General features: G+C 42.5%; 1 protein-coding gene across 1 annotated transcript in view; it reads right to left on the bottom strand.

The window, feature by feature from the left end:
• Nucleotides 1–25,659, bottom strand: part of CUNH11orf53 (chromosome unknown C11orf53 homolog) — a 396,668-nt gene that overhangs the window by 4,950 nt on the left and 366,059 nt on the right. The window contains exon 11 of the mRNA XM_032428142.1: nucleotides 20,328–20,437. Within this exon, the coding sequence (XP_032284033.1) occupies nucleotides 20,328–20,437 (110 nt within the window). The remainder of the gene's footprint in view (nucleotides 1–20,327; nucleotides 20,438–25,659) is intronic.

Genomic DNA, 25,659 nt, shown 5'->3' with positions numbered 1-25,659 from the left:
GCAAGTTTGAATTAAAAAAAAAAAGATTAGGGATACATTTTACAAGCTTTATTTTCTGATACTAAGAAACATTATTTGGGGGTTAAACTAGGAGGGCAACCAAGATTAAGAATTCAAATATCAGGGGGTGCCTGATACTCAGTCGGTTGAGCATCCAACTCTTGATTTCCACTCAGGTCATGATCTCAGGCACTCAGCAGGGGCGGGTGGGGGGGCGGCCTGCTGGAGATTCTCCCTCTCTGTCTGCCCCTCCCCCTGCTCGCATACTCGATCTCTCTCTCTTTCAAATAAAGAAATCTTAAAAAAAAAAAAAAATCAAGTATCAGAGAACCAAGTTTTATGAGAGATGAGAGAAACCAAAGTTAGATTCTGGTAAACATGCCAAAAAGCACAGGCTAGATGAAATGGAATAATCTGTCTTCTGTTTTTTATTGCTTGCGGTAATATCAAATATAGATCCAAGTGATTTATATACATACAGGACCTTTGAAGATATTACTGGTTACATTAAGATGAGGTCATACTGAATTGGGGTGGACTCTAAATCCAACATGACTAGTGTCCTTCTAAGAAGAGGAGAGAGACACACAGAGACACAGACACAGAGGGGAGAAGGCTATGTGAAGACAGAGGCAGAAGTTTGAGTGATAGGACCTCAGGTTAAGAACCAGCAACCACCGGCAGCTGGAAGAGGCAGGGAGGTATGCTCCCCTAGAGGCTTCGGAGGGAGCCGGCCCTGCTGACACCTTGATTTTGGACTTCTAGTCTCCAGACCGTGAGACAATGCATTTCCGTCACTTTAAGCGCCCCGCCCCCCATTTGTGGCACTTTGTTACTGTAGCCCTAGGAAACTAATATATTACTGATGATGAAGCAGACGATGCAGTGTAGTGTGAGAAGTGACGTGGTTGGGGAAAGACCGAGTGAGGGGGGCACCTAAGCTGGTATTAGGGATGGGGTGGGGAACACATCCTTGTTGCCGAAGCTGACCTCTGGAGGAAGGGTATCCAGGTGTGCTGAGTCCTAAAATGTACAATTGCAAATTCTGGCTCCACGCTGCCCAGGAACAAAGTTATTTAGGAAAAAATAGCTGTTGCAAAAGTTAAGAGTCCTGAACATCTAGTTCTTTGGATCTGAGCTCCTGTCCTTCGCAGCGCTATAGATTCTCAAAAGTTGGAAGAGATCTTATAGAGAGCCTCGCACAACCACCCACTCAGTGCCAAAATCCTGCCCACATTATTAACACTGGGTGCAGTTAGCCTTGGGGCTGCAGAACCCAATGCCCTCTCAGAAAGCCCATTTCTTCTCTGGGCACTTCTGACTGTCACAAAGCAGGCAGAAAAGCATCACTTTCTTCTTTCTCATCTTTTTGGTCCATACACAATAGGGTTTAATCCTTTTTCCATATATGGCCCTTCAAATATTTCAAGAGAACCCATTATTTCCCCAGCTGTCTTCATCAGTTTGGGCTGCTATGCCAGATACCATAGACTGGGTGGTTTAAACAAGAAACATTTCTCCCGGTGCTGGAGGCAGAAGGGTGCCCGTGACGTTGGGGTCTTGGGGACCCTCTGCCTGCTTTGCTGGCTTCTCTCTTTGTCTTCATGTAGCAGAAAGAGAGATCATCTCTCTCATGTGTCTCTCCTACGAGGGCACTAATCTCATTCACAAAGGCTCTACCCTCACAACCTAATTAGCTCCCAAACACCAAATACCAAATACCATCCTGCTGGGGCTAAGGGCTTTAACGTATGAGTTCTGAGGGGACACAAACATGCAGTTCATAGCACCAGACTGGCACTTAATCTTCTCCAGGCAAAATGTCCTACAACCATGGGGCACCTGGGTGGCGCAGTCGGTTAAGCATCCAACTCTTGATCTCAGCTCAGGTATTGATCTCAAGGTTGTGAGTTTAAGCTCCACGCTGGGCTCCATGCTGGATGTGGAACCTACTTTAAAAAAAAATCGGGGCGCCTGGGAGGCTCAGTGGGTTAAGCGTCTGTCTTCGGCTCAGGTCATGATCCCAGGGTCCTGGGATCGAGCCCTGCATCGGGCTCCCTGCTCAGTGGGGAGTCTGCCTCTCCCTATCCTGCTCCCCCTGCTTGTGTTCCCTCTCTCGCTGTCTCTCTCTGTCAAATAAATAAATAAAATCTTAAAAAAAAATAAATAAATAAATAAAAATCCTCCAACCACTCAGAACGAGCACAAATGCTTTGAGTGAAGACTCTGGAACTAGAGCATATGTGTTTGAATCCCAGCTCTGCCTCTTGGGCACATGAGATTAAATGATCTCCTGTATGCCGAGCGCTCTGAATAGTTCCTGCCATAGAGCAAGCAGGACATAAGTGTTAGCTCTAATCACTCAGATGCATCTTTATGCCCCTTCAAATCTATGGCATATTCCTCTAACCCTGTTCTGATTTATGTGTCTTGTTGTTTAAGAAGTTAACACTTGTAAGTGGCAGAAGGGAAGGCTGGGCAGGCAGGCTCAGAAGTGGGTGTAGATCAGGGTGCCCTACATCTTATATGGGAAGGAAAGGAGGCGATGGTTAAATACAAAGCACCTGGGTTGGGTCACATTTCCCCATGTTGCCAGGGCCCATCTTCCCCAGCTCTGTCTGGCTGGGTGCCTACACCCTCTGGCTTCTGCCTGGGCGACCTTCCGTGTGTAGGCACGGTGTGTGAATGCTGCCGGGGGGGGGGGGGGCGTCCTGTTGTTCTTCTCCCCCCTGCTCTCCCTGCTGTGGCTGAGGCTGGGCCGGCCGGAGGCTTCCGTGAGATGCTGGCACACGCCCCACCCCGTGGACAGAAGTATCAGCACCCTAGGCTCCCCTCGGCGCCCGCCAGCCGCACCTCTGTCGGCTGGAATGGCTCTGCTTCCGCTGCTCCCCCAGGCCGGGAGAAAGCTCAGTCCAGGCTGACCCGGTCCCTACAGCTTCCGGCATCTCTGCCGTGAAGGCTCTCCTCTCGTTCTCCTCTACCACCAGCAGTCCCTGGATGGAATCTTCTTATGAATCCTGCTTCTTCTGCCCAGGCTTCCTTATCACTGCGGGACAGCCAGCGCTTACACCTGCCCCCACCCAGCTCTACCGCCCGAAGACCCCACAGTGGTTTCACGATTGCAAGTCTAGTTGATTTTATCCACTGTTTGATGAAAAGAAGCCTCTCGTGTTCATTTCTCCTACACAGTGTTGCCTTCTACCTGCCGTGGAAATTGCAACTCTGGTTTCATTGTTTATGGTTACCCATAACATTTTACCTTGCATATTTAACAAAGACTACAAACAGTATCTGAAAACTCCCACTGACAAAATCCTTAGAACTCTCACTACACCTCTCCTAATCTACATGAGTATGCTATTCTCTTGTATTTTAGCTTGTTCCTTTCTATTACATCTTCCCAAATTAGACATCATAATTGTCATCATCTTATTAAGTAAATCTGTATTAGATTTACTTATATGTTCACCATTTTCTTTGCTTACTCTGCTTCGAGACTTTTTTTTTTAGATTCATTTTCCATCTTCTTAAAGTAATCCTTCAGAAAATTCCTTTCCTGTAGGTGATGTTGGCGGTAAAAATGTTTGTTTTCATTTATCTGAAAATATCATGTCTTTTTCTCTTGTACTTGAAAGATAATATTTTTAGGTTCACAATTGTAACCTTATAGTTATTCCTCTCTCAGCACTTCAAAGATACCACCTCACTGTCTTTCGGCTTCCCTGATTGCTGTTGACCTTGCAGTTATACTTTGGACAATTTTTCTTTCCTTTCTGACCGCTTTTTAAAAAATTTATTATGGAAGTATAGTTGACACACAATGTTATTATTAGTTTCAGATGTACAACATGGTGATTTGTCAATTCTATACATTACTCAGTGCTCAACCGTGGTTAAGTGTAGTCACCATCTGTCACCATACAACGTTACTACAATATTATTGACTATGTTTCCTGCACTGTACTTTTTCATCCCTATGACATTTATTTTGTAACTGGAAGTTTGTACCTCTTAATCCCCTTCACCCATTTTACCCATCCTCCCCATGGCAACCACCAGTTTGTTCTCTGTATTTAAGAGTCTATTTGTTACTCACTTAGCATTATACCCTCTAGGTCCCTCCATGTTGTTGCAAACGGCAAGATTTTAGTCTCTTTTATGGCTGAGTAATAGTCCACTGTGTGTGTATATGCATATATATATATACACACTACATCTTCTTTATCCATTCCTCTATTGAAGGACACTTGGGCTGCTTTCATGAGTTGGCTATTGCAAATAATGCTGCCATAAACAGAGGAGTGCATATATGTCTTTGACCTAGTGTTTTTGTATTCTTTGGGTAAATACCCAGTCATGGAATTACTGGATCATAGCGTAGGTCTATTTTTAATTCTTTGAGGAACCTCCATACTGTCTTCCACAGTGGCTGCACCAGGTTGCATTCTTCCCACCAATGGTGCATGAGGGTTCCTTTCTCTCCACATCCTTGCCAACACTTGTTGTTTCTTGTGTTTTTCATTGTAGCCATTCTGACAGGTGTGAGGTGGTATCTCATTGTGGTTTTGATTTACATTTCTCTGATGATGAATGATGTTGAGCATCTTTTCATGTATCTATTGGGCATCGGTATATCTTCTTTGGAAAAAAGTATTCAGTTCTTCTGCCCATTTTTTAAATCTCTGCTTTTTATTTTTTTAAAAGATTTTATTTATTTATTTGACAGAGAGAGAGCACAAGCAAGGGAAGCAGCAGGCAGAGGGAGAGGGAGAAGCAGGCTCCCTGCTCAGCAGGTAGCCAGATGCAGGGCTCGATCCCAGGACCCTGGGACCATGACTTGAGCTGAAGGCAGACGCCTAACTGACTGAGCCACCTAGGTGCCCCTAAATCTCTGCTTTTTAATATACTCCCTTTGTCTTCAAGTTTCTTCAAATTAACCTCATTCTACCTCTGGAAAAGTTTCAACTGTCCTCTCTTTAAAATATTGCCTTGTCTGTATCATCCCTATTCTCTCCTTCTGGGACTCTGTTTAGATGTATGTTAAACCTTTCATTCTCTATACCCCAAACCTCCCATTATTTTTCTCTATATCCATGATTCTCTGTTCTGTATTTTGCTATAAATTGCTATAGACTTCTTCAGATCTACATCCAGTCCACTAATTCTTTCTTCAACTGTAGTTAATTTGTTGTTTTACTAATACACTGCATTTTATAAGTTATCAATGAATACATATTTTTTTATTTCTATAAATTCCATATGATTTTTAAAAAATCTGCTTGGGGGGCGCCTGGGTGGCTCAGTCGTTAAGCATCTGCCTTCGGCTCAGGTCATGATCCCAGGGTCCTGGGATTGAGCCCCGCATCGGGCTCCCTGCTCGGCGGGAAGCTTGCTTTTCCCTCTCCCACTCCCCCTGCTTGTGTTCCCTCTCTCACTGTCTCTCTCTCTGTCAAATAAATAAAATCTTTAAAAAAAAAATCTGCTTGGTAATTTTTGATAGTCTCTAGTTGACTGTTTTCTATTTATTGAGTTACCGTATATTTTGTATTTGGTAATTCTAATATCTAAAAGTTCTAGGAATTTAAATTTATTGTTTATTGTTTATGCAGACTCTCACTCATAGTGGTTTGCTTCCTTATGCATTTGGTGATCTTCAGTTAAAGCTTATATCTGGTTAACCTTAATCTGTAAAATCTGGGGTCCTAATTTGAGACTGCTTTCCTCCAGAAGATTTATGTTTATATTTCTAGGGAGCCAGCTCCCTTCCAGGTTCCCCAGGTTAATCCTGGAGTCCCAAGGTCAGCTTCCCAAACTTGGCAACCATTCAAGGACCAGTTCATGCATAAAGCTGATTTGGACACCTGTTCTCAGGAGAACTTGCCTTTTGGTGTGATCGCCTCATCATTCAATGGCTTAATTTCTGATCAAACTTTTCCCCAGCCTCCCAAGCCAACACTCCTCCTCCCACGTCCCCCCACTTTGGAGATTTCCCTTACTTCCTGCCAGGTCAACATCTTATTAAAAGGTGTTTTATGCAGGACCCCAGTTTTGTTGTGGGTGAGATCACCCCACCTCCAGACCATCTAGTCTGACCAAAACAATTGAATAGCTAAATATTGCAACTAGATGTAGATACCTTTCTATTTTTGCACAGCATAAAAGATTTTATTTTCCCATAATTTTAAAATTCTCTCAGAGATTTAAATTATAATAGAAGTAATTCATAAACCCATACCTGTCATTTCATAAGCAAAGTGTTAACCACACACCCAAATGTGTTATACGTATTATCTCATTTAACCACAATCCCCAAAGATAGGTGATATTATTCTCATCTTAATGATGAGGGACTGAAGAAGAGAGAAATAACCCACGTTACTTAGTAGGTGGAACCAGTAGTGATGGTGGTGGGTGGGATCTAAAAAGGACCTGTGGAATTTCAGAGCCCATTTCTTAACTAAAGCACCATGCTGCCTCCCCAGCATTCTAATAGCTCAAAAATAAAAAGAGGAAAATATCATACGAAGTTTAAAATTTTTTTTAGTATCCAAGAGACGTAGGGACATCCAGAGAGGGCATGTAATTATCCAAAGGTCACAAAGAAGACTTAGTGAGATTGATACTTTCCTGTCTGACGCATATATATATATATATATATATATATATATATATATATATATATACTTAGTCCTTCAGTGGATATACTATTTTGGGGGGGAGTCAGCTTTATTAAGGTACAATTTTCATATAATAAAATTCCCACATTTTAAACATACAATTTGATAACTTTTGACAAATTTTGACAAACTCCTGTGACCCACTACTATAGTCATGACATAACACATTTCCATCAAATTAATTATTTTATAGCTCTAATGAGTGCTGCCCTCTCTATGGTGGCCTGGGAAATATTTAGGGGGGTAAACATAAAAGGCAGTGATAAGCGCCATGTCAGTTTGCCTCTCACAGAACATAGAATTGAGTTCTGAAGGACTGGGGAGGACTTCACTGGACAGATTTCAGAGCTGGTGCTTATTCTTCCATCTCACTCTCAAATTTTATAGGTTAAGAAAGAACAGCCTAAAATATGAGTCTTCAGCATGTCACTAGTTGTCGTTGCACATACGAAGGGAAAACTCACATTCCTTTCTTCCTTGTTCAAAATATTGTGTTCCCACAGTTGCCTCTTATCATATGAACCCTCCAGGAATAGTACTGAAATTGATATTGAAGAGCCCATAACTTTTGACCAAGCAAGATGGTATATAATTTTTATTTTGCATACTGCAAACAACAGGATCTTGCAATGCCAGGTAGCCAAATTCAGAGGTTTATATTTGAATGAAATTTGCCGGTCTGCAACTTCCTGTAGCTAACATCGCAGCCTCACAGCTGCCCCAAAAGCCCCTCCATGAAAATGAGTTAATTTGAACTAATGGGTCACCGAGGTAGTAAAGTGATAAGATTAGGAGTTTCACCTTGAGTACATTTATCATCATTTTTATGACCCTATAATATTTTAGGTGCCAACCTAGTTAAGGAAATATATTGAAATGTACTAAGGAACAGATCTCCGACTAGCGTAAGATTTTTCACACTGGTATATAATTTATTTTTAAATTCTAATGACATAGTTTAGAAAGCATCTGTTTAATTTTTGCTACTAATGCTAAAATAATAATAATCATAGCCCCTTATGAATAGCTGGGCTCCCTTTTAAAGGAATTCATAGCACTTTATATATTTAATATCTCATTGTCGTCACACCTATGGTTGAGACGGGTCAAGCTGGTGATACTATACGGAACATTCTAAAACCATGCTTGTTGGTTTGTTTTAGATTTATATATTTATTTATTTATTTGAGAGAGAGAGAGAGAGAGAGAGAATGAGCAGGAGGGAGAGAAAGAAAGAATCTGAAGCAGACTCCACGCTGAGTGCAGAGCCTGATGCAGGGCTGGATCCCATGAATGCGAGATCATGACCTGAGCCAAAACCAAGAGGCAGATGCTTAACCAACTGAGCCACCCAGGCACTCCTAAACCCATGTTTTAAGATCTGAATTTAGACCCACCATAAGTCATATGATTTTCTTCCAACTTTGAAATGAATGTAAAGTTAATGCTGGATGTAACACAGTGAGTCTTTAAATGGTTATCCATGTCAGGCTGGAATACCTTCTTCTTCCAGAAGAAAATGGGCATAGAGAATCAGATGCCTTTGTTAATGTTAAAGCATGTAGCAGAAACAGGGGCATTCTGAGGGGTGTGAAATCTTATACGTGAATGAACTATGCCAAACCCATTCTAATTTTATTCGTTTTGTAGTTTAAGGCAGGTTTTGATTTATGGGCCACTTATCTGAGCTACATAGCAATTTAACCATAAATAAGAAAAATAGTCCATGATGAATAGGAACTATAGTTGGAAGCATCTATCTACCTTGTGTCAGGTGCTTTATATGAGGTTATCTTATTATAAACTAGATACTATCATCTCAGGTTTACCTGAGGAAACCCAGCATCAGAGAAGTTAAGTAATGTGCCCAAGATTGCCCATCTAGTAAATTCCAGAACTAGATTTAAACCCAGAGTCTCTGATTCCCAAATTTCTGCTCCATCAAGCTCTCAATGACGTAACAAGCAAGTTCTCTGCACCTACCCTTCCATCAAACCAGACATTTCCTGGGCACCTCTGATGCACGAGGCACGGTGCTGAGTATTGCAAGTGTGAGACAAAATGCCACTCCAGAGCTCAGATTGGGATCCACTTAGGGAGACAAGCCATTTGTGGTAGATTAACTATGACCATAGTTGCTTTGCAGCCTCTCTCACCAAGAAGTGGAGTCTGTCCCTCTACCCCTTGTGTCTAGGATTGTTTTGTAACTTGCTCTAACAGAATGTAACACAAATGATTCATGTGTACTTCAGAGTCTAGGCCTCAGAAGATTTGCAGCATTCACCTTCCTCTGCTTGAAATACTGCCTTATGATCTTTTAGGGAAGTCAGTCTCAACTCCTGGAGGATGAGTGTGGAAGTGAATTCCAATGCTCCTGATGGCCAGTACCAACTGCCAGACATGTGAAGGAGGCCATCTTGGACTCCCAGCATGGATGAACTCCAGCTAAGGGCAACTGCATGACTGAGCCCCAGGGAAACCAGCAGAGGAACATCTAGCCGGCCCACAGAATTGTGGGGTCCGATGGGCTTAGAAGTTATCACCTTCTAAGGTCAGGGTGGGTTCCGTTGCAACAAGTAACCGATGCAGACATACCCAGGAGAAAGTCACTCATGATGCAGAGCTCATGGATTCCAGTGCAGGCTAGATCATATAATGTGGAGGTGGGGTGGAGGTGAGCTGTTGCCTGGGGGTAAGGCGACTGAACACGTTATATAGTGGGAGATGTTGGAGTCCATGCACCTAGTTTCCAAGTGCATGGCCCATGCTCTACACACTCTGGAAGTCAGACAAGGGGGAATCTGAGGTACAGAGGATTTGAAATGGACACTGAAGGATGAGGGATGCAGACAGGAGAAAGGAGGCTCCCAGGTGCCAGGAATTTTGCGAGCCAAGCACAGAAGTGGGAAAGCACAGCTCGTCTTCAAGAAATAATAAGCAAGTTTGTCAGGAGCAAGAGTTTCACTTAGTTGATTACATAAAAATGTACTGCGTGCCTACTATGCATCAGGACTGTGGTGGTTTCCAGAAATAAAAAGAGGAATAAGCATGGGTTCTGTTCTTGGGGAGCACACAGATTTATAGGGAAGACAGCTGCATAACTGTATAAACAGGGGTAAGAGGGCTGGCATTTCATGAATACTTACTTCATGTCAGATTTCATGTCAGGCACTTTGCGTATATCAGTGTGTGTTTCATGATTTTTATTAAGGATGCATATTTATGTGCTTTATTTACTCTGCACTGTGCTAAATGACTGACGTGCATTATCATCACATCCTCACTATTAACTAATGAAATAGATTGTTGTAAGTTATTATCTCCAGACTATAGATTGGGAAACTAATGAGACAGTATAAAGGACTTGTCCAAGTTCGCAAAGCTAGTAATTGACAGAGCCTGATTTAGAGCAGGTAGGGGGTGGGGGTGAGTTGCTGCCTTCTTGGGGGAAGGTGGCTGAACACACTATATTGTGGGAGAGATCTGAGTCTGGTTTTGAAGGATGAGAGGAAATCAGGAAGCAGATAGGAGACTGGGCCATCATATTTGAGGAGAAAAGCAAAAGCTCGAATGTGCAGCCGACATGTCCCCGACATGGAAATGTGTGCAGGAAGAGTGCAGACAGAAGGCTGAAGAGAAGCTGGAGGAGGGTGTAGGAGCCAAGTTATAAAGGGTTTTTATGAGCCATGCTGAGGAGCTTGGACTTTGCCCGGTACCAGGCAATGGGCTTTTAGAAGCTCCTTAGCCACGTGGACATAGTGGTATTGGCATTCCAGCAAATTTAACCTGGTGCTGAAAATGGTGGGTCAGGAATGGATGATGGGTGAGTCTATGGGCTATTGCAACTGAACAGAAATCCAGCGATGAGGGGGTCCGATGGGCTCTCATAGGGGCGGAATGTCAGGAGGGCAGCAGGTAACATTTATATCAAACTGGATGTGGCTTTTAGAGCCTGCCAAGGGCTGATACTCGCCATGTGAGTGCTGCTGAGGGCTGCTGACCACCTGTCCAGTTGTACTAATTCCCGGGTCTCTTTCTGTCTTTTCTTCTTTATCACCAACTTCCCCGCTGATGCCTGCGTGTAAAGAGGGGGCTAGCACGTCTCCCTCAGACTGCATTATTTACAAAGAAAAACCCCCTACATTCTTAAATGATTTAATAGTATAATGTACAGGTCAATAAACATTTGTGAGGAAGGAATATTGACACATATGTCCTTAAAAACATTTGCCTTTTGTCTACAAAGCCCTAGATCACAGAGGATTTATCTCACAAAGAAATTGCTCATCTGGTTCTGTGCACTTTGTTGTTGTTATCCCCAGCCTCCGGCAAAGTAGGTACTATGCAATTGATATAAAACGGAGACATAAAAGGGTTAACAGTTTGCTTACAGCCTTCAAATGTATAGAGGTAAAACTGAAGACTTAAAGTCTTGTTTAGATTCTCTCTTGGGGGAAGGGGATTTACCACGAGAACATTAATTTATGCATGTTTGTAATAGTGCGTGTAAATATTGAACATAGATTTTGATGTTCATTGACTTGTTAGTACAACAACGTAATTTCTTTTTAATAAAATGTCATAGCAAAATTCTGGAAGATTGTATATGGAACTCAGTGTCCTGACCCTGGGGACGTAGGACAAGGGGATGAGTAAGCAGGAGAGGTCAGCAGACTTCTACTTTTTACTCTATACCTTTTATTCTGTTTGAAATGTTACCATGCATTCTTTTGTAATTAAAACAGCTCCTTAATAAAAGTTACAAAAACAGAATTTAGGTCATATCTTTATGGTAAATCTCAAAAAAAACCAAAAACAAACTATGATTCCAAGTGTCTTACATTTCTGGTGTACGAACTATTTTATGTCCTTTGGAAAGCTAACAGTTACAGAATTCCACCTTGCTGACAGTTTCTTGACATTCTACCTTTACAACTCTCCTGCTTGGCACAAAATGATGTCCAGGCTGTCTCTGCGAGAAAGTGATTTCTGTTGCCTAAGCTACAAAATGAAACACATTTCTTTTTACCCCTGGTGTGCCTTTGGAATGCTGTTTGTATTTATGTAGCTAAGTAAGAACAACAGGAGCCACCAGGCTGCTCGGTGATAAGTGGTCCTGTACACTGGGGCCCGGACAGAATATGCAGAAGTTCGGCCCGGCCACATGCACTCGCCATGGCTGTTTCGCTGCAGAGCCTGATGATTTTTGCAAGCTGCGGGAAAAATTCACCACCAGGAAATATTTTAGATTTTATGATATTAAAAAAAAATACAGAACCACTAGAACAGCTGAAAAAATAAGTTGCTTGCCAAAGGTTCGCCTTTATTATTATTATTATTAAAAAATTTCTGCAATTGTGAAAGAGCAGGTGGTTGGGTGGGGAATGTGGAAAGCCCTGGAAATGTGGTTCAGTTCTATAAACAAGGCAGGAGAGGGGGCTAATTAAAGTCAGACAATGGGCTATTTTGAAAGGCATAGATAAAGCGCTCATTCAAATGAATGCCAAGGACATAATACGTACCTCTGTATTCAAACATGGGCATCTTGAGTGGACAAGGCATTGCCTGCTCAGAAATTTTTTTTTTTAATTCTTTCTGGGCTCATAAAGGGGGCTAGCTGGCATCCTTAACAAGGAATATACAAAGCGCTGCAATATAAGAAGGAGCAAAAGGTGTGGGGGAGACATTCCTGGGTAGACACTGATTACCTTGAAAACATTACAAATAAGTAGGATCCTTCTGCTGGCAATTCAGAAAAAAGGTAACAAGGGCAAGTGAGATGTACTTATTAAAGAAAAATAATAGTTTTCCTAAGAGGTTTAGCAATCAAACACAAGAGGAACAGGTACTTCTAAAAAATAAGAAAAAATAAAACACTAGCAAAGCAGGAAGACACACACTGGGTCATCCGATGACCATTTGCTATGTCCAGGCAACCAGGAAAATCTTACTAAAGCCAAATCACATTGTAGGATGGGTTCAGTTTAGGAGAGTTGACATAAAAAGTAATTTTTATAGTAAATTTTAAGAAATCAGAGAAGAGCATGGGTATTTCTTGTAATAGTTGTACAGATATTTTTGCACTCGTATGTCTTCAGAGTTTGGGACCACTGCCCAAATCTTATCCTTCTTCTAACCATGGATTCAGTTTAACCTACAAGTGCTCTGTTCTTCGATTTGACAAGATAGTCACGGCTGCAATGGCTGGGATTTCTTCCCTGAAAAAGGAAGGTATGGCCGACTCCCTAAATTTAAAGCATGGATAATCAGTTCGCTCAAGAGCCTTCCTTCTTTTAGCCTCTTCATTATTGTAGCACCACCATTAGAATACCAAAGAGAAGTAACACAACCTATAAACTGTCCAACTTTCAGCAGGTTTTGGGGGGTATATCTTGATTAAATTTGGATCTTGGTATCAGTAAAGGCTTCCATCTGTCTTTAGCATGGAACGCTAAAAATTGGCTTAGTGTCTAGGAAATGAGATCATTGATGGTCCACCTCTCTTCATCTTTTCCCAACCTTTCATAAGAAGTTAAGAGCATAAGGAAGTTACTCTCCCTTTCCTTAGTGGCTGTTATATTTATCAGGAATATGCATATGAGTCTTTAGTGTGTGAAATTATGAGAGAATGCTGGACACTGTGGAGACTGGGAGAGCATCTAAGAGGTGGATCACCAGAGATAGCAGATCAACTGAGCTGGTAAACTCTGCTTTTTCCTGGGCTCAGGGATCTGTCTCTTCCAGCCCTCAAAAGGGAGCCAATATCATCTCTGCCTTCTCAAGTAGAAGAAGTGACATTCTACATCCATTCCCAGGAATGAGCCATGGGATACCAGTTTCTCAGGCAGTTAGATAATATTAAAAAAAGAAACCACACTTCATCAAAAGGCATAGCAGGAGAGTAAGTTATGGGCAAGAGGAAATGGTCAGCGAGAAGTGGGTTGGGTGAGGTAGGCCCCAGAGATCTCCGGGAGAGCAGCAGGTAGGTGACTTCACCTAACTGCAAGGTCAGTGTGGTATGCTATGACTCTGGTTCAGGAAATGTTTTCCTCTTTTTATAGAGAGGCCAGGTGCCATGGTGATCCCAAGAGATCAGGGGTCCAGGAGTGGTGGGGAATGACAGAGAGGAATGACTGTCTGGAAGCAAGTTCTAGGACAGAGCTAGAGATAGGTTCTAGAAGGACATCAAGAACTTTTCGTGTCTAGTTCTTTTGAGGATGTCTGGGTATCATAGAAACAGAGGGTGCTGGTTCTAATTGAGACAGGGTGTGGCATCATCTAAACAATCTATGGAATCACTGCAGGGATAGGTGGGTTGAGAGGGAGCAAAAGTCATGACCGGGACCCAACATCATGCCTGGAATCTGAAGGGTGACAAGAGGCCTGAGTGGAGGCCCTGAGACAAAGTGGTTATTCCAAAGCTAGTCCTTCCTTGGACCAGAGATGTAAATTAAGAAGGCAAAACAAAGGCGATCCAACAAACCCGGGTCAAATCTACACTCCAATGCTTTCTACCTGGTATTTATTTTCCTCATTGGAAAAATAGATATGAGTGCCACCCTATCAAGTCTGTTGTGCTTCTTGTTGATATATGGCATATATTGTAAAGTATATAAGTGAAAATATTTGTAAGTCCCTATTTCAGAGCCTAGCAGTAAACAGGGTTACTTAATTATTAATTAAGTTATTAATTAATTAATAATATCATTATTATTACTTAATAATAACGATAACTGTTATTATTAAGAATTCTTATCTACCCCAGAGAGAACTGAGGTGACAGGAGGAGACCCAGGCTTCACAGTCACCTCCACGGTACCACCCGTACCAATCTTTGACTAGACATTAAAGTTAGTGTCAGAATATTTGCACTCCACATAATTGGTCTTGTGCTTTATGTGATTTTTTTGTTCCCCATTCCCCTCACAACTGCAATCTGCAAAGTTCTACTTGAACGAGAAGAAAGGCGATTTATCTTTATCAGAACAGAGAGGGGTTCAGCTTGGCCTTGGAACTTGGGGATAGTGTTGTCAGTGGGTGGGACATGTTCTGAGGTCAGGAAAACCTATCAAGCCAAATTGAATATTGAGATGGGAAGAACCTGACCCTCTACTTCTCGTCACAAGGACACTGAGGCCCAGTGAGAAAAAAGGAGTTGCCTGTGATCTCTGAGAGCCAGAAGGAGGGGTTGAAACAGACTGAGGAAGGAGCCTTTTTCTTTTGGTGTAGAAGAGATGTCTTGGATGTGTTTTTCAAAGCTTCAGAGAAATCAAAGAAATCTTGAGATGCTGTAATATACAGTTGCCAATTGCCTACTTTCTTAAACACTTCACGAGAAATCCAAATGCAAATCGCAGATATGGACACCACCACGTTTACACTCGGTGGTAACTGAAGTGTGCATGTGATTGGTACTGCAAAACAGCAGCTGGATATGTAACTAAACAAACCTCTAACTAGCAGTCTTGATAGAAAGGCAGACAGTTATTAAGGATGGAGCTAGGTAATACACATCTGTCTCACAGAGTTTCGCCATCTCTCAATAAAGATCAAACACTTTCAATTACTCTAAGCCATAAATGCGCTATATGGCACCCATTTACCTTCTGTTGCTCCAAATTTTTCCATCAATATATACTATTGTCATACTTCTTTCTGTGTTTACAATGTTTTCCTTCCAGAAATAATTAGGAAATACTATTAACCAAGACACCCAGCTGACAATATGGCTTTATCTTATGTGTTCTTGGCATGGAGATTTCAGCAGCTAATTTAAATGTAAGGATTTAGGAAAATACAGAAAGAGAAAATAATTGTAAGTCATTATGACTTGGAAAGCAAACAATCGAGGTTGATGTAAAAGAATCATGACAACGGAAACAGCTAACTTTTGTTCTGTACGTGTATATAATATTTATAATTCAAGACTGATATAATCTAAATATATTTCCCACTTGGGCTGTCTCGCCTTAACATTTTCTTCAGTTCAGGCCTTCCAAAACAACCTAGAAATCTTCATGTATTTTCCTTCATGCTTATGTAGAATATTAATCTAAATTAAGTTTCCTGTCTATTTCCTTATTGTTCCTCACTTACAGCATTTTGATGAATGGGCAACATAATAAACCAATAAAAGAAACCGAACAGCAGACCCCGATCCCAGGCTCATTGTTATCTCCTCCACACTGCCCTGTAAGCCCCCATTCTGCTGATAATTTTTACTCCAGACTGATCTCCGTTTCCTACTTTGTAAGTTAAATTTTTTCCCCTCAGGGCAGCTGTTGTGTACTCAGTGATTTTAAACGAATCTTTATGATAGCTTAAGAAAAACTTGATTAGAAAGCTCAAGAGCCTGCAAATCGTTCACTCAGTTTCAAAGCAAAATGAAAAATTGTGGCTATTAGCCTTACTGCTTCCTCTTGTTATCCTTTTTTGTTCTATACTATAGATAACTGAGAGTTCACTGAATTTTGTTGTTATTAGACTTTTTCAATGATTTGCTTCTATGAAACTCAACTGAAATCGTGTAATTGAAAAAAACACAAAAACCTACATCAAAAGTCTAATTATATATATTTTTTGGTACTAGATGTGGGTGAATGGCTCATAGTTTAAATATTCTGATAGAAGATTGAGTAGTGTAGTAAAGAATAACACAGAAAAAACTGAGAAAGAAAGAGAAAAACCATTATTTAAAACCAGATGTCCACAGTAATAGTGGGAAACCACAGGCTCGTGGCTAGGATGTATAGAAGTGGTTTTAAGTCCAGTATTTGGTGAAAATCTCTTTGGTGAAAATCTCTTTCAATTCCTACTGCAAAGATGTGAAAAACATCTCATGGTATCAAAAACAGATGTTCTTGAAGGAAACTGTGGTAAAGATGGATTAACACAGCCTGTGTAAACTTATCAAAGTGCTGTCACAAAGAGTAGAGCACCAATTTGGGCATCAGTGGATACTTCCTAAAGGCTACTTATCCAGAGGGACGTATTTTCATCATGTATGTGTATTAGCTTCCTAGGTCTGCTGTAACAAATTGCCACAACCTGGGTGGCTAAAAAAACTGAAATATCTATCTGTATGGTTCTGGGAGCCAGAAGCCCAAATCCACGTGCTGGCAGGGCTGTGCTCCCTGTGGGACTCTAGGGGAGCATCTACCCTTTGCGTCTCTCAGCCTTCAGTGGCTGCCCACATTCCTTGGCTTGTGTCTGTGTGACTCCAACCTCTGCCTCCTGACCGCCCTGCCTCTTACTGTTTCGTGTGTCTTCTCCTCTGTGTGTGTGTGTGTGTGTGTCTTTCTCAAATCCTCTCTCATGAGGATGCGTGTAATTGCATTCAGGGTAATGCAGGGCAGTATCTACTTGGATAATCTAGAGTAGGTGCCTCTTCTGAAGATCCTTAGCTGAATCACCTATTTTGCCACAGAAAGGAACATTCACAGGTTCCGAGGTGTTGATGTGGGATCTTTGGGGGGGTCCCTCTCTTGGCCTAGCACACTCTATATGACAGAACTGTATGGTAGTGTCTCCAATCTCCTCGAGCTGGCCTCTCATTGGTTATTAGCCACGCTGTCTGTAGGAAAGTTTGAACATGCCTAAGGATGGGTTCCCCATCTGAACTTATTCGAGACATTCAACTCACTGCTGCCTGGAGCACCGGCATGAGAAAGAGAAGGTAGGTTCAGTATTATCCCTGCAATTAGAACCCCAGGTGCCCACCAGCAACGTGATTCTCCATGATTCCTGCTCATCAGGTTGGCCTTGCAACAGGGACAGAAATAGGATTATAGTGTCTTTCTTGAGATATACGGATCTTCTAGAATAGTGGTTAACAGGTGGACAGTAAAATCAATTTATGGAGATACCTTAAGCCCAAATAACCATATTTTGGGAAAATATGCATTTAATGACCTAAATTTAACAGGGCATTGGAGTAGGATGAGAGTAAGACACTAGTGTTGAGATACTAGATAATATATGTGAACCCGTAGACAAGGCTAAGTTCATGCTGCCCATGCGCTTGATGCCTGAGAAGAACAACCATAGTCAGGGCGGGTTTGTACCTTTCTTATCCTAGAAGTTCTTTCCATGTGATATATTTTCCTGTGTTTTGATTTTCTTTGTTTGCATGTGCTATGGTCTGAATGTCTGAATCCTTCCAAAATCCATGTTGAAATCCTAATGTCCAATATGATGTTATTAAGACGTGGGGCCTTTGGGAGGTGAGTAGGTCATGAGGGTGGAGCCCTCACGAGTGCTATTAGTGCCCTTATAAAAGAGCCCCCCAGAGAGCTCCTTAGGCCCTTCCTCCAAGTGAGGGTACAATCAGAAGTCAGCAGTCTGCAACCCAGAAGAGGGTCCTCACCAGCATCTGGCCATGCTGGCCCCCAGAACTTGGACTTCCAGCTTCCAGAGCTGTGAGAGATAAATGCTTGCTGCTTATAAGCCACCCAGTCTGTGGTATTTCGTTATAGCAGCCCAAATGGACTAAGACAGCATGAATCAGAGATCATTCTACCCCAATCCACATAGGTCTGTCTCCTTTAAAGGAATATTGAATTGGGAGCCAGAAGACCTACCACCTGCTAACTGTGCAACCTGAAAACCATCACTTCCTGCCTCTTCTTCTTCTCAACCTTTCCATCTGTAAAATGGGAAACCATGTAAATATCAGTTTCACAGGATTAGTGTGTCCATCCAATGAGACTACACAGGAAATGCACTTTAAACTGTCTTTATGTAAATAGGATTGTGGTCTTCATATCACACGGCTGTGCGGCCTGCTCCTTTGTCTTTAGTCTAGAGCTTGGTTATGCAGCCTTGTATTTTTTAAATGTAGAAATCTTTTTCTTTTCCACCAGGTTATTTGGTGTTTAATGGCACAGATTATATATTTTGTGTTTCTTGTCTCCACTTTCACTCTAACACTGTCAATGTCACTGGGCCAACAGTAATAGCTCAACTGTGATCTGGGTAGAGATGAGAACATTGGCCGTGTGAGCCTTGAACCCCTGCTCTTTGCTCTACGGTCAAGTTCTCAAACTCTGATGTGCAAAGGAATCACCCAAGGAGCAGGTTAAAAATGACCATTCCCTGGCTCCAGTTCAAAATCTCTACGTTAATAGATACGGGACAGAGACCAGGAAACTGCACTTTAAAATAAAATCAAACAATATGGCTTATTATGAATTACGTTTATATTGTTACATCTCTGAAAGAGTGAAACATCAAAAAATAATGAAAACAGATTATGTGATAGTCACAGATCTTAAGCAAAAAATGTTAGGTAATTTTTTGAAGAAGAATACAGTTACATCCACCATTTGGAAATACTATGCTTTCTTGTCTTTTTCTGTAATTCTGTGTGGCATTGTGCCTTCTCATTGTATGTAGGTATTGATGACGATGCCAAGGGGTGAGTTAGAGCCTCACTCACACTGGGCAGATATAGTCGCTGTTCCTTGACTATGTCTTTACTCTGTGATTCCTGCCTTCCCCATTGACAGTATGACTGGAACGTCCATTAGCTCTCACAATTCTGGCTGTAGCTGTGGCCAATCCACATTACTTCCACAAAGCCGTGGTTCATTTGGAATAGACTCTGAATTCCCTCTCTCAGGCGCCTGGGTGGCTCAGTCGGTTAAGCATATGCCTTGGGCTCAGGTCATGATCTCAAGGTCCTGGGATCGAGTCCCGCGTGGGGCTCCCTGCTCAGCGGGGAGTCTGCTTCTCCTTCTCCCTCTGCCCCTCCCCCTCCCTGCTCCTTCTCGCTCTCAAATAAATAAATAAAATCTTAAAAAAATAAAATTGAATCCCCCTTCTCCCCATCTCTCCTCCTTTCTCTCCCTCAAGAGACTAAATTGGTATGGATATTTGTAACACACACCCCCATGACTCTGAGCGGACACTGAGAAACACTGCACTAGGAACAGATAAGGAGCCAATTACTCTGATTTTATTTTTATCATCTAAGCTCCATTTGTTGAACTAGAAGAGAAGAGGTGCTTTAAAATAAAGGAAGACAGAAGATGTGCAATAAAAGTTCTTGGATGGGAGGAAATAGAATCTGGAGTTGGTTCACTTGAAACATGTCCCAGCAGTTTGATTGAGGAGCGGTGTTGAACGCTGAGCCCACGTTCTGAACAGCGCACCCCCACCCCCTGGCCAAGAACAATTGCCCGGGGTGCGCCAGCCCCGGTAAAGTGCTGTACACGCTTCCCACATTTGCTCTTGTGTCCTGCACCCAGCAATGCACGAGGGACGCCTGACATTCATGTCGCTACATGTTACCAATAGACTAAGCGATCACAAACCCATCTTGGTAGCCAACTGCTACTCTCACTCTAGACTCGCTTTTGGAGATCTGGGTGCAAGGACTGAAACATTTTAAGCACAGGGTGGAGCTATTTATGAAGACACGGAGGGCAGACAGAAGACATCGCCAACTGGGGTGTTTCAGTACGATTTCGCTTGCTACAGAGAGGCGTTTTCTAAGCCATCTCTACGAGATTTAGAATAACATGTCGATGACCATTAACATCAGACCCGAGAAGTGAGACCTGGTGTCTAGAGAAGGGAGAGAGGAATAACTAACCTTAAAAGGGGATTTAGGCTCGCAAAGGCTTCAGAATGAATTAAATCGAGACTTACATTAAATCTTGAGTTACTTGTCTGCCTGGACCGTTTTTCTGCCAGTAGGTCTTTGACCGTGTGCTTGACTCGCACGCCTTGATACACGCGTCTGCCGTGGTCTCCTGGGACTTAAGCAAATGGAAGCAAGGATCAAAGGTGGATGGAGTGACAGGTTAACCTCCCTGGGGGATGGATTCAAGGGCTGGTCATTGTGATGCTGTTTGCTCAATAGAATGACAGGCTTCTTGAATTTGAAGTGGCTTCAATAGAAGTCACTTAGTCTCTTTCTTTGATAGAAATTCATCCAAGCTCTGCTTACGTGGAAAAAAAAAACACCCCACTATCCCACCTTCGACACAACAGCTCTTCAGAATGTTGTCTTTTTTGTACCCTCAAGGTTTATTCCAGGAAGCTTACAATTTATGCTTCAGTCGCAAGATCAGGAATCGGATGCACCTTGGAATAATGCTTCTTACTACCTGATGCAAAAGTTAGATTTGCATGATTCAGTTTGCAGAGTGACAGCATTACTGCCATATCATATTCCTACCTGATGTGGGTGAGCTGGTCAACCGGACTGCTTTAAGATTATGTTCCTAAGAAGAAAGCCATCTGTTTCTGTTTACTGCACAATTATATTAAGCAGTTTTTATTATTGAAAATACAGTCTTTCAACATGGAGAGTTGCTGCTTTGAAACTAGGCCAAGGATAAGGGAAGAGTCTAATGAATGTTTCCCATTCATTTAACAAATATTTATTGAGCACTTACCAAACCTATTGGTATGCTTGATAATTTACCTGTATTATTTCATTTGATCCATTTTACGAATGAAGAGACTGAGGTCCGGGGCTAACTAAATTATTTGCCAAAGTCTCGTAGCTGCCAATAAGCAATGGAACTGGGATCCAGACTTAGGTTAGATCGTAGCTCTAACAACAGGGAACATTTGCTATTTTGACCGTGAGGAAATTAGAGATAACAGACTATAGAGAAAAATGTTTCCCCAAGGTTCTGAAATTGGCAACACTGCTCCTCGGGATAGTGAGCTCCTTGTCACAGAGGATGGTCAAGCAACGACAGGAGAAACTTCTGTTTGGACAATTACAGAAGCATTCGAGCACTGAATCGTAGCTGAACTGCAGGAACTAGAAGATATTTTCTACCTCTGAAATCACTGTTCTGTAATAGGTTGGGATGGTTTCAATTCATTTTAACTGAGCTGTTGCTGGCTTGCTTACTAGCGATTTCAGCTGGTACAGAATTCAGCATCGGTGTGCATGGCAGAAGGTACTCACACATTTATGTGTGGGCATATCACTAAAAAAGTTCTCTGATCTGGTGAAATTTGTGGATAGTCTGGGATATATTTGACTTCTGAGTCAAATCTCATTACAAAGAGAATAAAAGGCAGGAAGAAAGGAAAGAAGCACAACCCAAACTGGAGGCCGAGGGGCACATCTGATGGAGGAGGCTGCTGGCCCAGTGGGCAGTGCCCACGTGACCATGTGTCCTCTGCTCACGGATGGGGGACTATCACAACCTCCTAGCCCCAGCTTCTTTGTCCCTAAAATCTCGCTGCAGCGTTTTCTTTTTATTTAAAAATTTTTTTTATTGTTATGTTAATCCCCATACATCACATCATTAGTTTTAGATATAGTGTTCCATGATTCATTGTTTGTGCATAACACCCAGTGCTCCATGCAGAACGTGCCCTCCTCAATACCCATCACCAGGCTAACCCATCCTCCCAACCCCCTCCCCTCTAGAACCCTCAGTTTGTTTTTCAGAGTCCATTGTCTCTCATGGTTCTTCTCCCCCTCCGATTTCCCCCCCTTCATTCTTCCCCTCCTGCTACATTCTTCTTCTTCTTTTTTTCTTTCTTAACATATATTCGCTGCAGCGTTTTCTAAGACGGGCATGTGAAAATACGCCAAACCAGCAAGTTTATACAAAATGCCTAGACAAAATGAAGGAGGGGAAAAAAAAAAATCTAGGTTCCAAGGCAATGTATTATTTAGTTCAAATAAAACCACACAGAAACCTGATTTCAGCAAAATAAGATTATTTGAATGGTCCTTTGGGTCTAAGTTGGACAGGATCTAATTTTGGTCTATATATTTTCTAACTAAAGAGGCTTGAAGTACTTCTTTCAAATTAGCCTCCAGTTTAAAGCTTGAGGACTTTAACCTTGAGGACTTTCCAAAGGAATCTAGGTGCTGCTTCTAGAATATATGTGATACTTTCATTTTTGGAAAAGCCTAAGGCCACATTTACTCATCAATGATATATCGAAGTATTTTCTATGTGCCAGGCACCGTGTCAGAACTGGGGATACGAAAGAATTTGCTATCTAGTGGGAGGAGAGAGAAACTTAGAAGATAATTTTAATGCAAAGGTGCTAAGTGCAACAACAAAATTATGCCTAGGATATTCTGAAAAACACAGTGTCAATTCCTTGTGAGGGTGGGGAGGGACTGGGGAGGGTAGAGGGGAACCCAAGCTGGAGGCAGGGTAAAGTGGGCAAGAACATTCCAGGCGTCGAACACCTCAGGGGCAAAGTCCTGGAGGCAGGAACAGATCCAGGTGTGTGAGGGAGGAAGTAAAGCTGGAAGAGGAAACGAATAAGCTCAGTCATGAAGTTTCTGGTGGGCAACAGAGTTTGGACTTCATCCTGTGGGCAATGAGTCATTGGAAGCTTTTAAGCAAGGCAGCAGTATGGTTAGATTTGCATTTTAGACTTTTCTGGCAGCTGTGTAGGGGTGGATTTAAGAATCACAAAGCCACAGGGAGATCAGTCAGGAGGGTTCTAGAAGAAGTCAAGCAAGAGATAATAGGCTCGTTTTTGTTTTTGTTTTGTTTGTTTTTTAGAGAGGGAGGGAAGGGAGATGAGGGAGAAGGAGAGAGAGAATCTTAAGCAGACTCCACGCTGAGCGCAGAGCCCAACTTGGGACTCAATCTCATGACCCTGAGATCATGACCTGAGCTGAAATCAAGAGTCAGACGCTTAATCGACTGACCAACTGAACCCCCCCGCCAAGAGATAATGGGTTCTGAGTAGTGGCAGATAGGTGGGCAAGGAGCAGACATTTGAAAATTATTTCCGGGTGGGAGGGAAAGAAGAGGGAAGATTCAAGGGTGATTCGCGAGTTTTCCCCATGGGATCGGTCTGGGTACTTAAGTTCTGGAGCCATCATGATGTGGCGGTAATGAAACCAGGAAAGAGGATGGAATTCCCTGGGGGAGTGTTCGAAAGGTAGAGTCACGTGATGGCACACTTAAGAACAATACTGTGTGTCCGGCACACTGGGATAAGCAGGCCAGGTTGCTACCACAGCCCCAGAGGATCGATATCTTGGGAACTCCTATAATGCCGACTCCTGACACACTGGTTGGGGAAGCTCTGGAGTAAAGATGGAAGTTACAGATGAAAGCCTGGGGGAACATCCAGATTTGAAGTGTTGTCAGAGGAGGAAGAGAGAAATGAAGAAGATAACATAGAAGAAATAGTTGGAGAAGAACCAGGAAAAACCAGCGGAATAAGGCATCTACAGAATTCAGGGGAAGAGATTTCAAGAAAGAAGGGAAAAGTATGAAAGGCAGGAGAGAATGGTCCAGGAAGATAAGGACAGGAGAGCATTCATTCACTGCTTTCCATCCAGTGGGTGATGTCAACCTTAGCAAGAGAAGCTCTGGAAGTGTAGCTAGAAGCCAGATCATAATGTCAAGGGCCAAGACAGGGATGGACATTTCTTCTTGATGTTTGAATGAGAAAAGGAAGCAGGTGTTGGATGATAATTGGAGAGAGCTACAGGGTCAAGGAGAGGTTTGCTTATATTTTTATATCTCTATATTTATGGATCGCAGAGATTTGAGGGTATTTGAACAGGTCAGAGGAAGGGATTAAAGATTTAGGAAAAGGGAGAGATTGATGGAAGGAGGCTGAAGAGGAAGCAAGAAATTGCGGGCAAGGGCATAAGTTGGCTCTCAATCCCTGAGACTGGGATAAAGAAGGACTGGAGAGTGGTGGTGGCCAGGTGGCCTGGTCCATGGCTGAGATAGCTGTTGTGTGCCGGGAAGCAGCCTGGAGGAGGAGAGTGACTCAAGCACTAACAGAACAAGACAGGGGGCAAAGCCAGAGAGACAGGTCAAAGTGAGAAGGCACCCCAGTGATCCTCACTGTGTGATCCCTGGACCAGCAGCATCGGCATTGCTAGGAACTTGCTAGACGTGCAGAGTCTCACGCCCTACTCCAGATGTACTGAATCAGAATCTTTAGGGCTGGGGCTAGCAAGCCATGGTTTAATAAGCCCTCCAGGTGATTCTAATGTTTTCTAAAGTTCGAGAACTTCAGGTATACATAACAGGGAGGACTTTATAGGGTTCCTGTTCAGGTGGGGGCCAACTCTAACCTGGGTATTCCTGGCTGAGAGAAAAGGGGAACATCTGGTGATTGATGGTGGGCATGGATGCAGGTCTGAGAAAGAGAAAGGGCTGGGAACTGAAGAGGTCCAGGCTGGATCCCTTGTCTGTCTGCAGTCAGTCTTGGCTTCACTTTTTCCTGCAGGGCTTTTGGGTTGATGATTTCAATCTGATTCATCAATTTGTGCTTTATGTGTATGCCAAAAAGCCTAGAAGAAATATACCTATTTTAAATAAGTTTAACAAATAACCACATGGTAATTAATAGAGGGATAAAGTTCATGAGATGGCAAATAACCAGATCAAAACTTCTGAAGTTTTGTCATAAACAATCAGTTTTATGTACCAGTTGGCACCGACTTGGTACAAAGTATGGGCCAAATGCCATAGGGGATGCAAAATAAGTTGAGAACATATAGCAGATGTCCTCAAAGAGATCCTATTTTAGGGAAAGAAATGAGATATTCGCATGTGAAAGGGGAGGGGAGGCGAAGAGCACACTTTGGGTGGTCGGTGACAGTTTTGTGGGAAGGGACGGGATTCAGGTTGGACTCAGAGGATGTGGATGGGTTGGGAGCAGGAACAAAGGTCTTGCAGGCATCAGGCATGGTGTGAACAAACACAGGTGGGGGGAGCAAGGCACATGCTGAAAGGGAAGGAACTAGCGTAATGGGAGTTAATGGGCTTAAATGTCATCTCCATGTACATGAATTTCAAATAGATATCCTATAGCCCGGACTTTAGACTTGGATATTCATCTTCACTCTGATGTCCAGGAGACATCGCAAACTCCACAGGTCCAAACCCGAACTCCATTCTCCCTCTGCATTTGCTTTATCTGGAAACGTCCCTTTTCTCAGTTGGTGGCATCTCTACCTTTCTAGGTGCTCAGTCCCAAAGCTTTAGGCATCATCCTGCGTTCTTCTCTT

This window comes from Phoca vitulina, unplaced genomic scaffold (genome assembly GCF_004348235.1).
Source record: "Phoca vitulina isolate PV1807 unplaced genomic scaffold, GSC_HSeal_1.0 scaffold38, whole genome shotgun sequence".
Taxonomy (NCBI): domain Eukaryota; kingdom Metazoa; phylum Chordata; class Mammalia; order Carnivora; family Phocidae; genus Phoca; species Phoca vitulina.
This window is presented reverse-complemented; position numbering and strand designations above follow the sequence as displayed.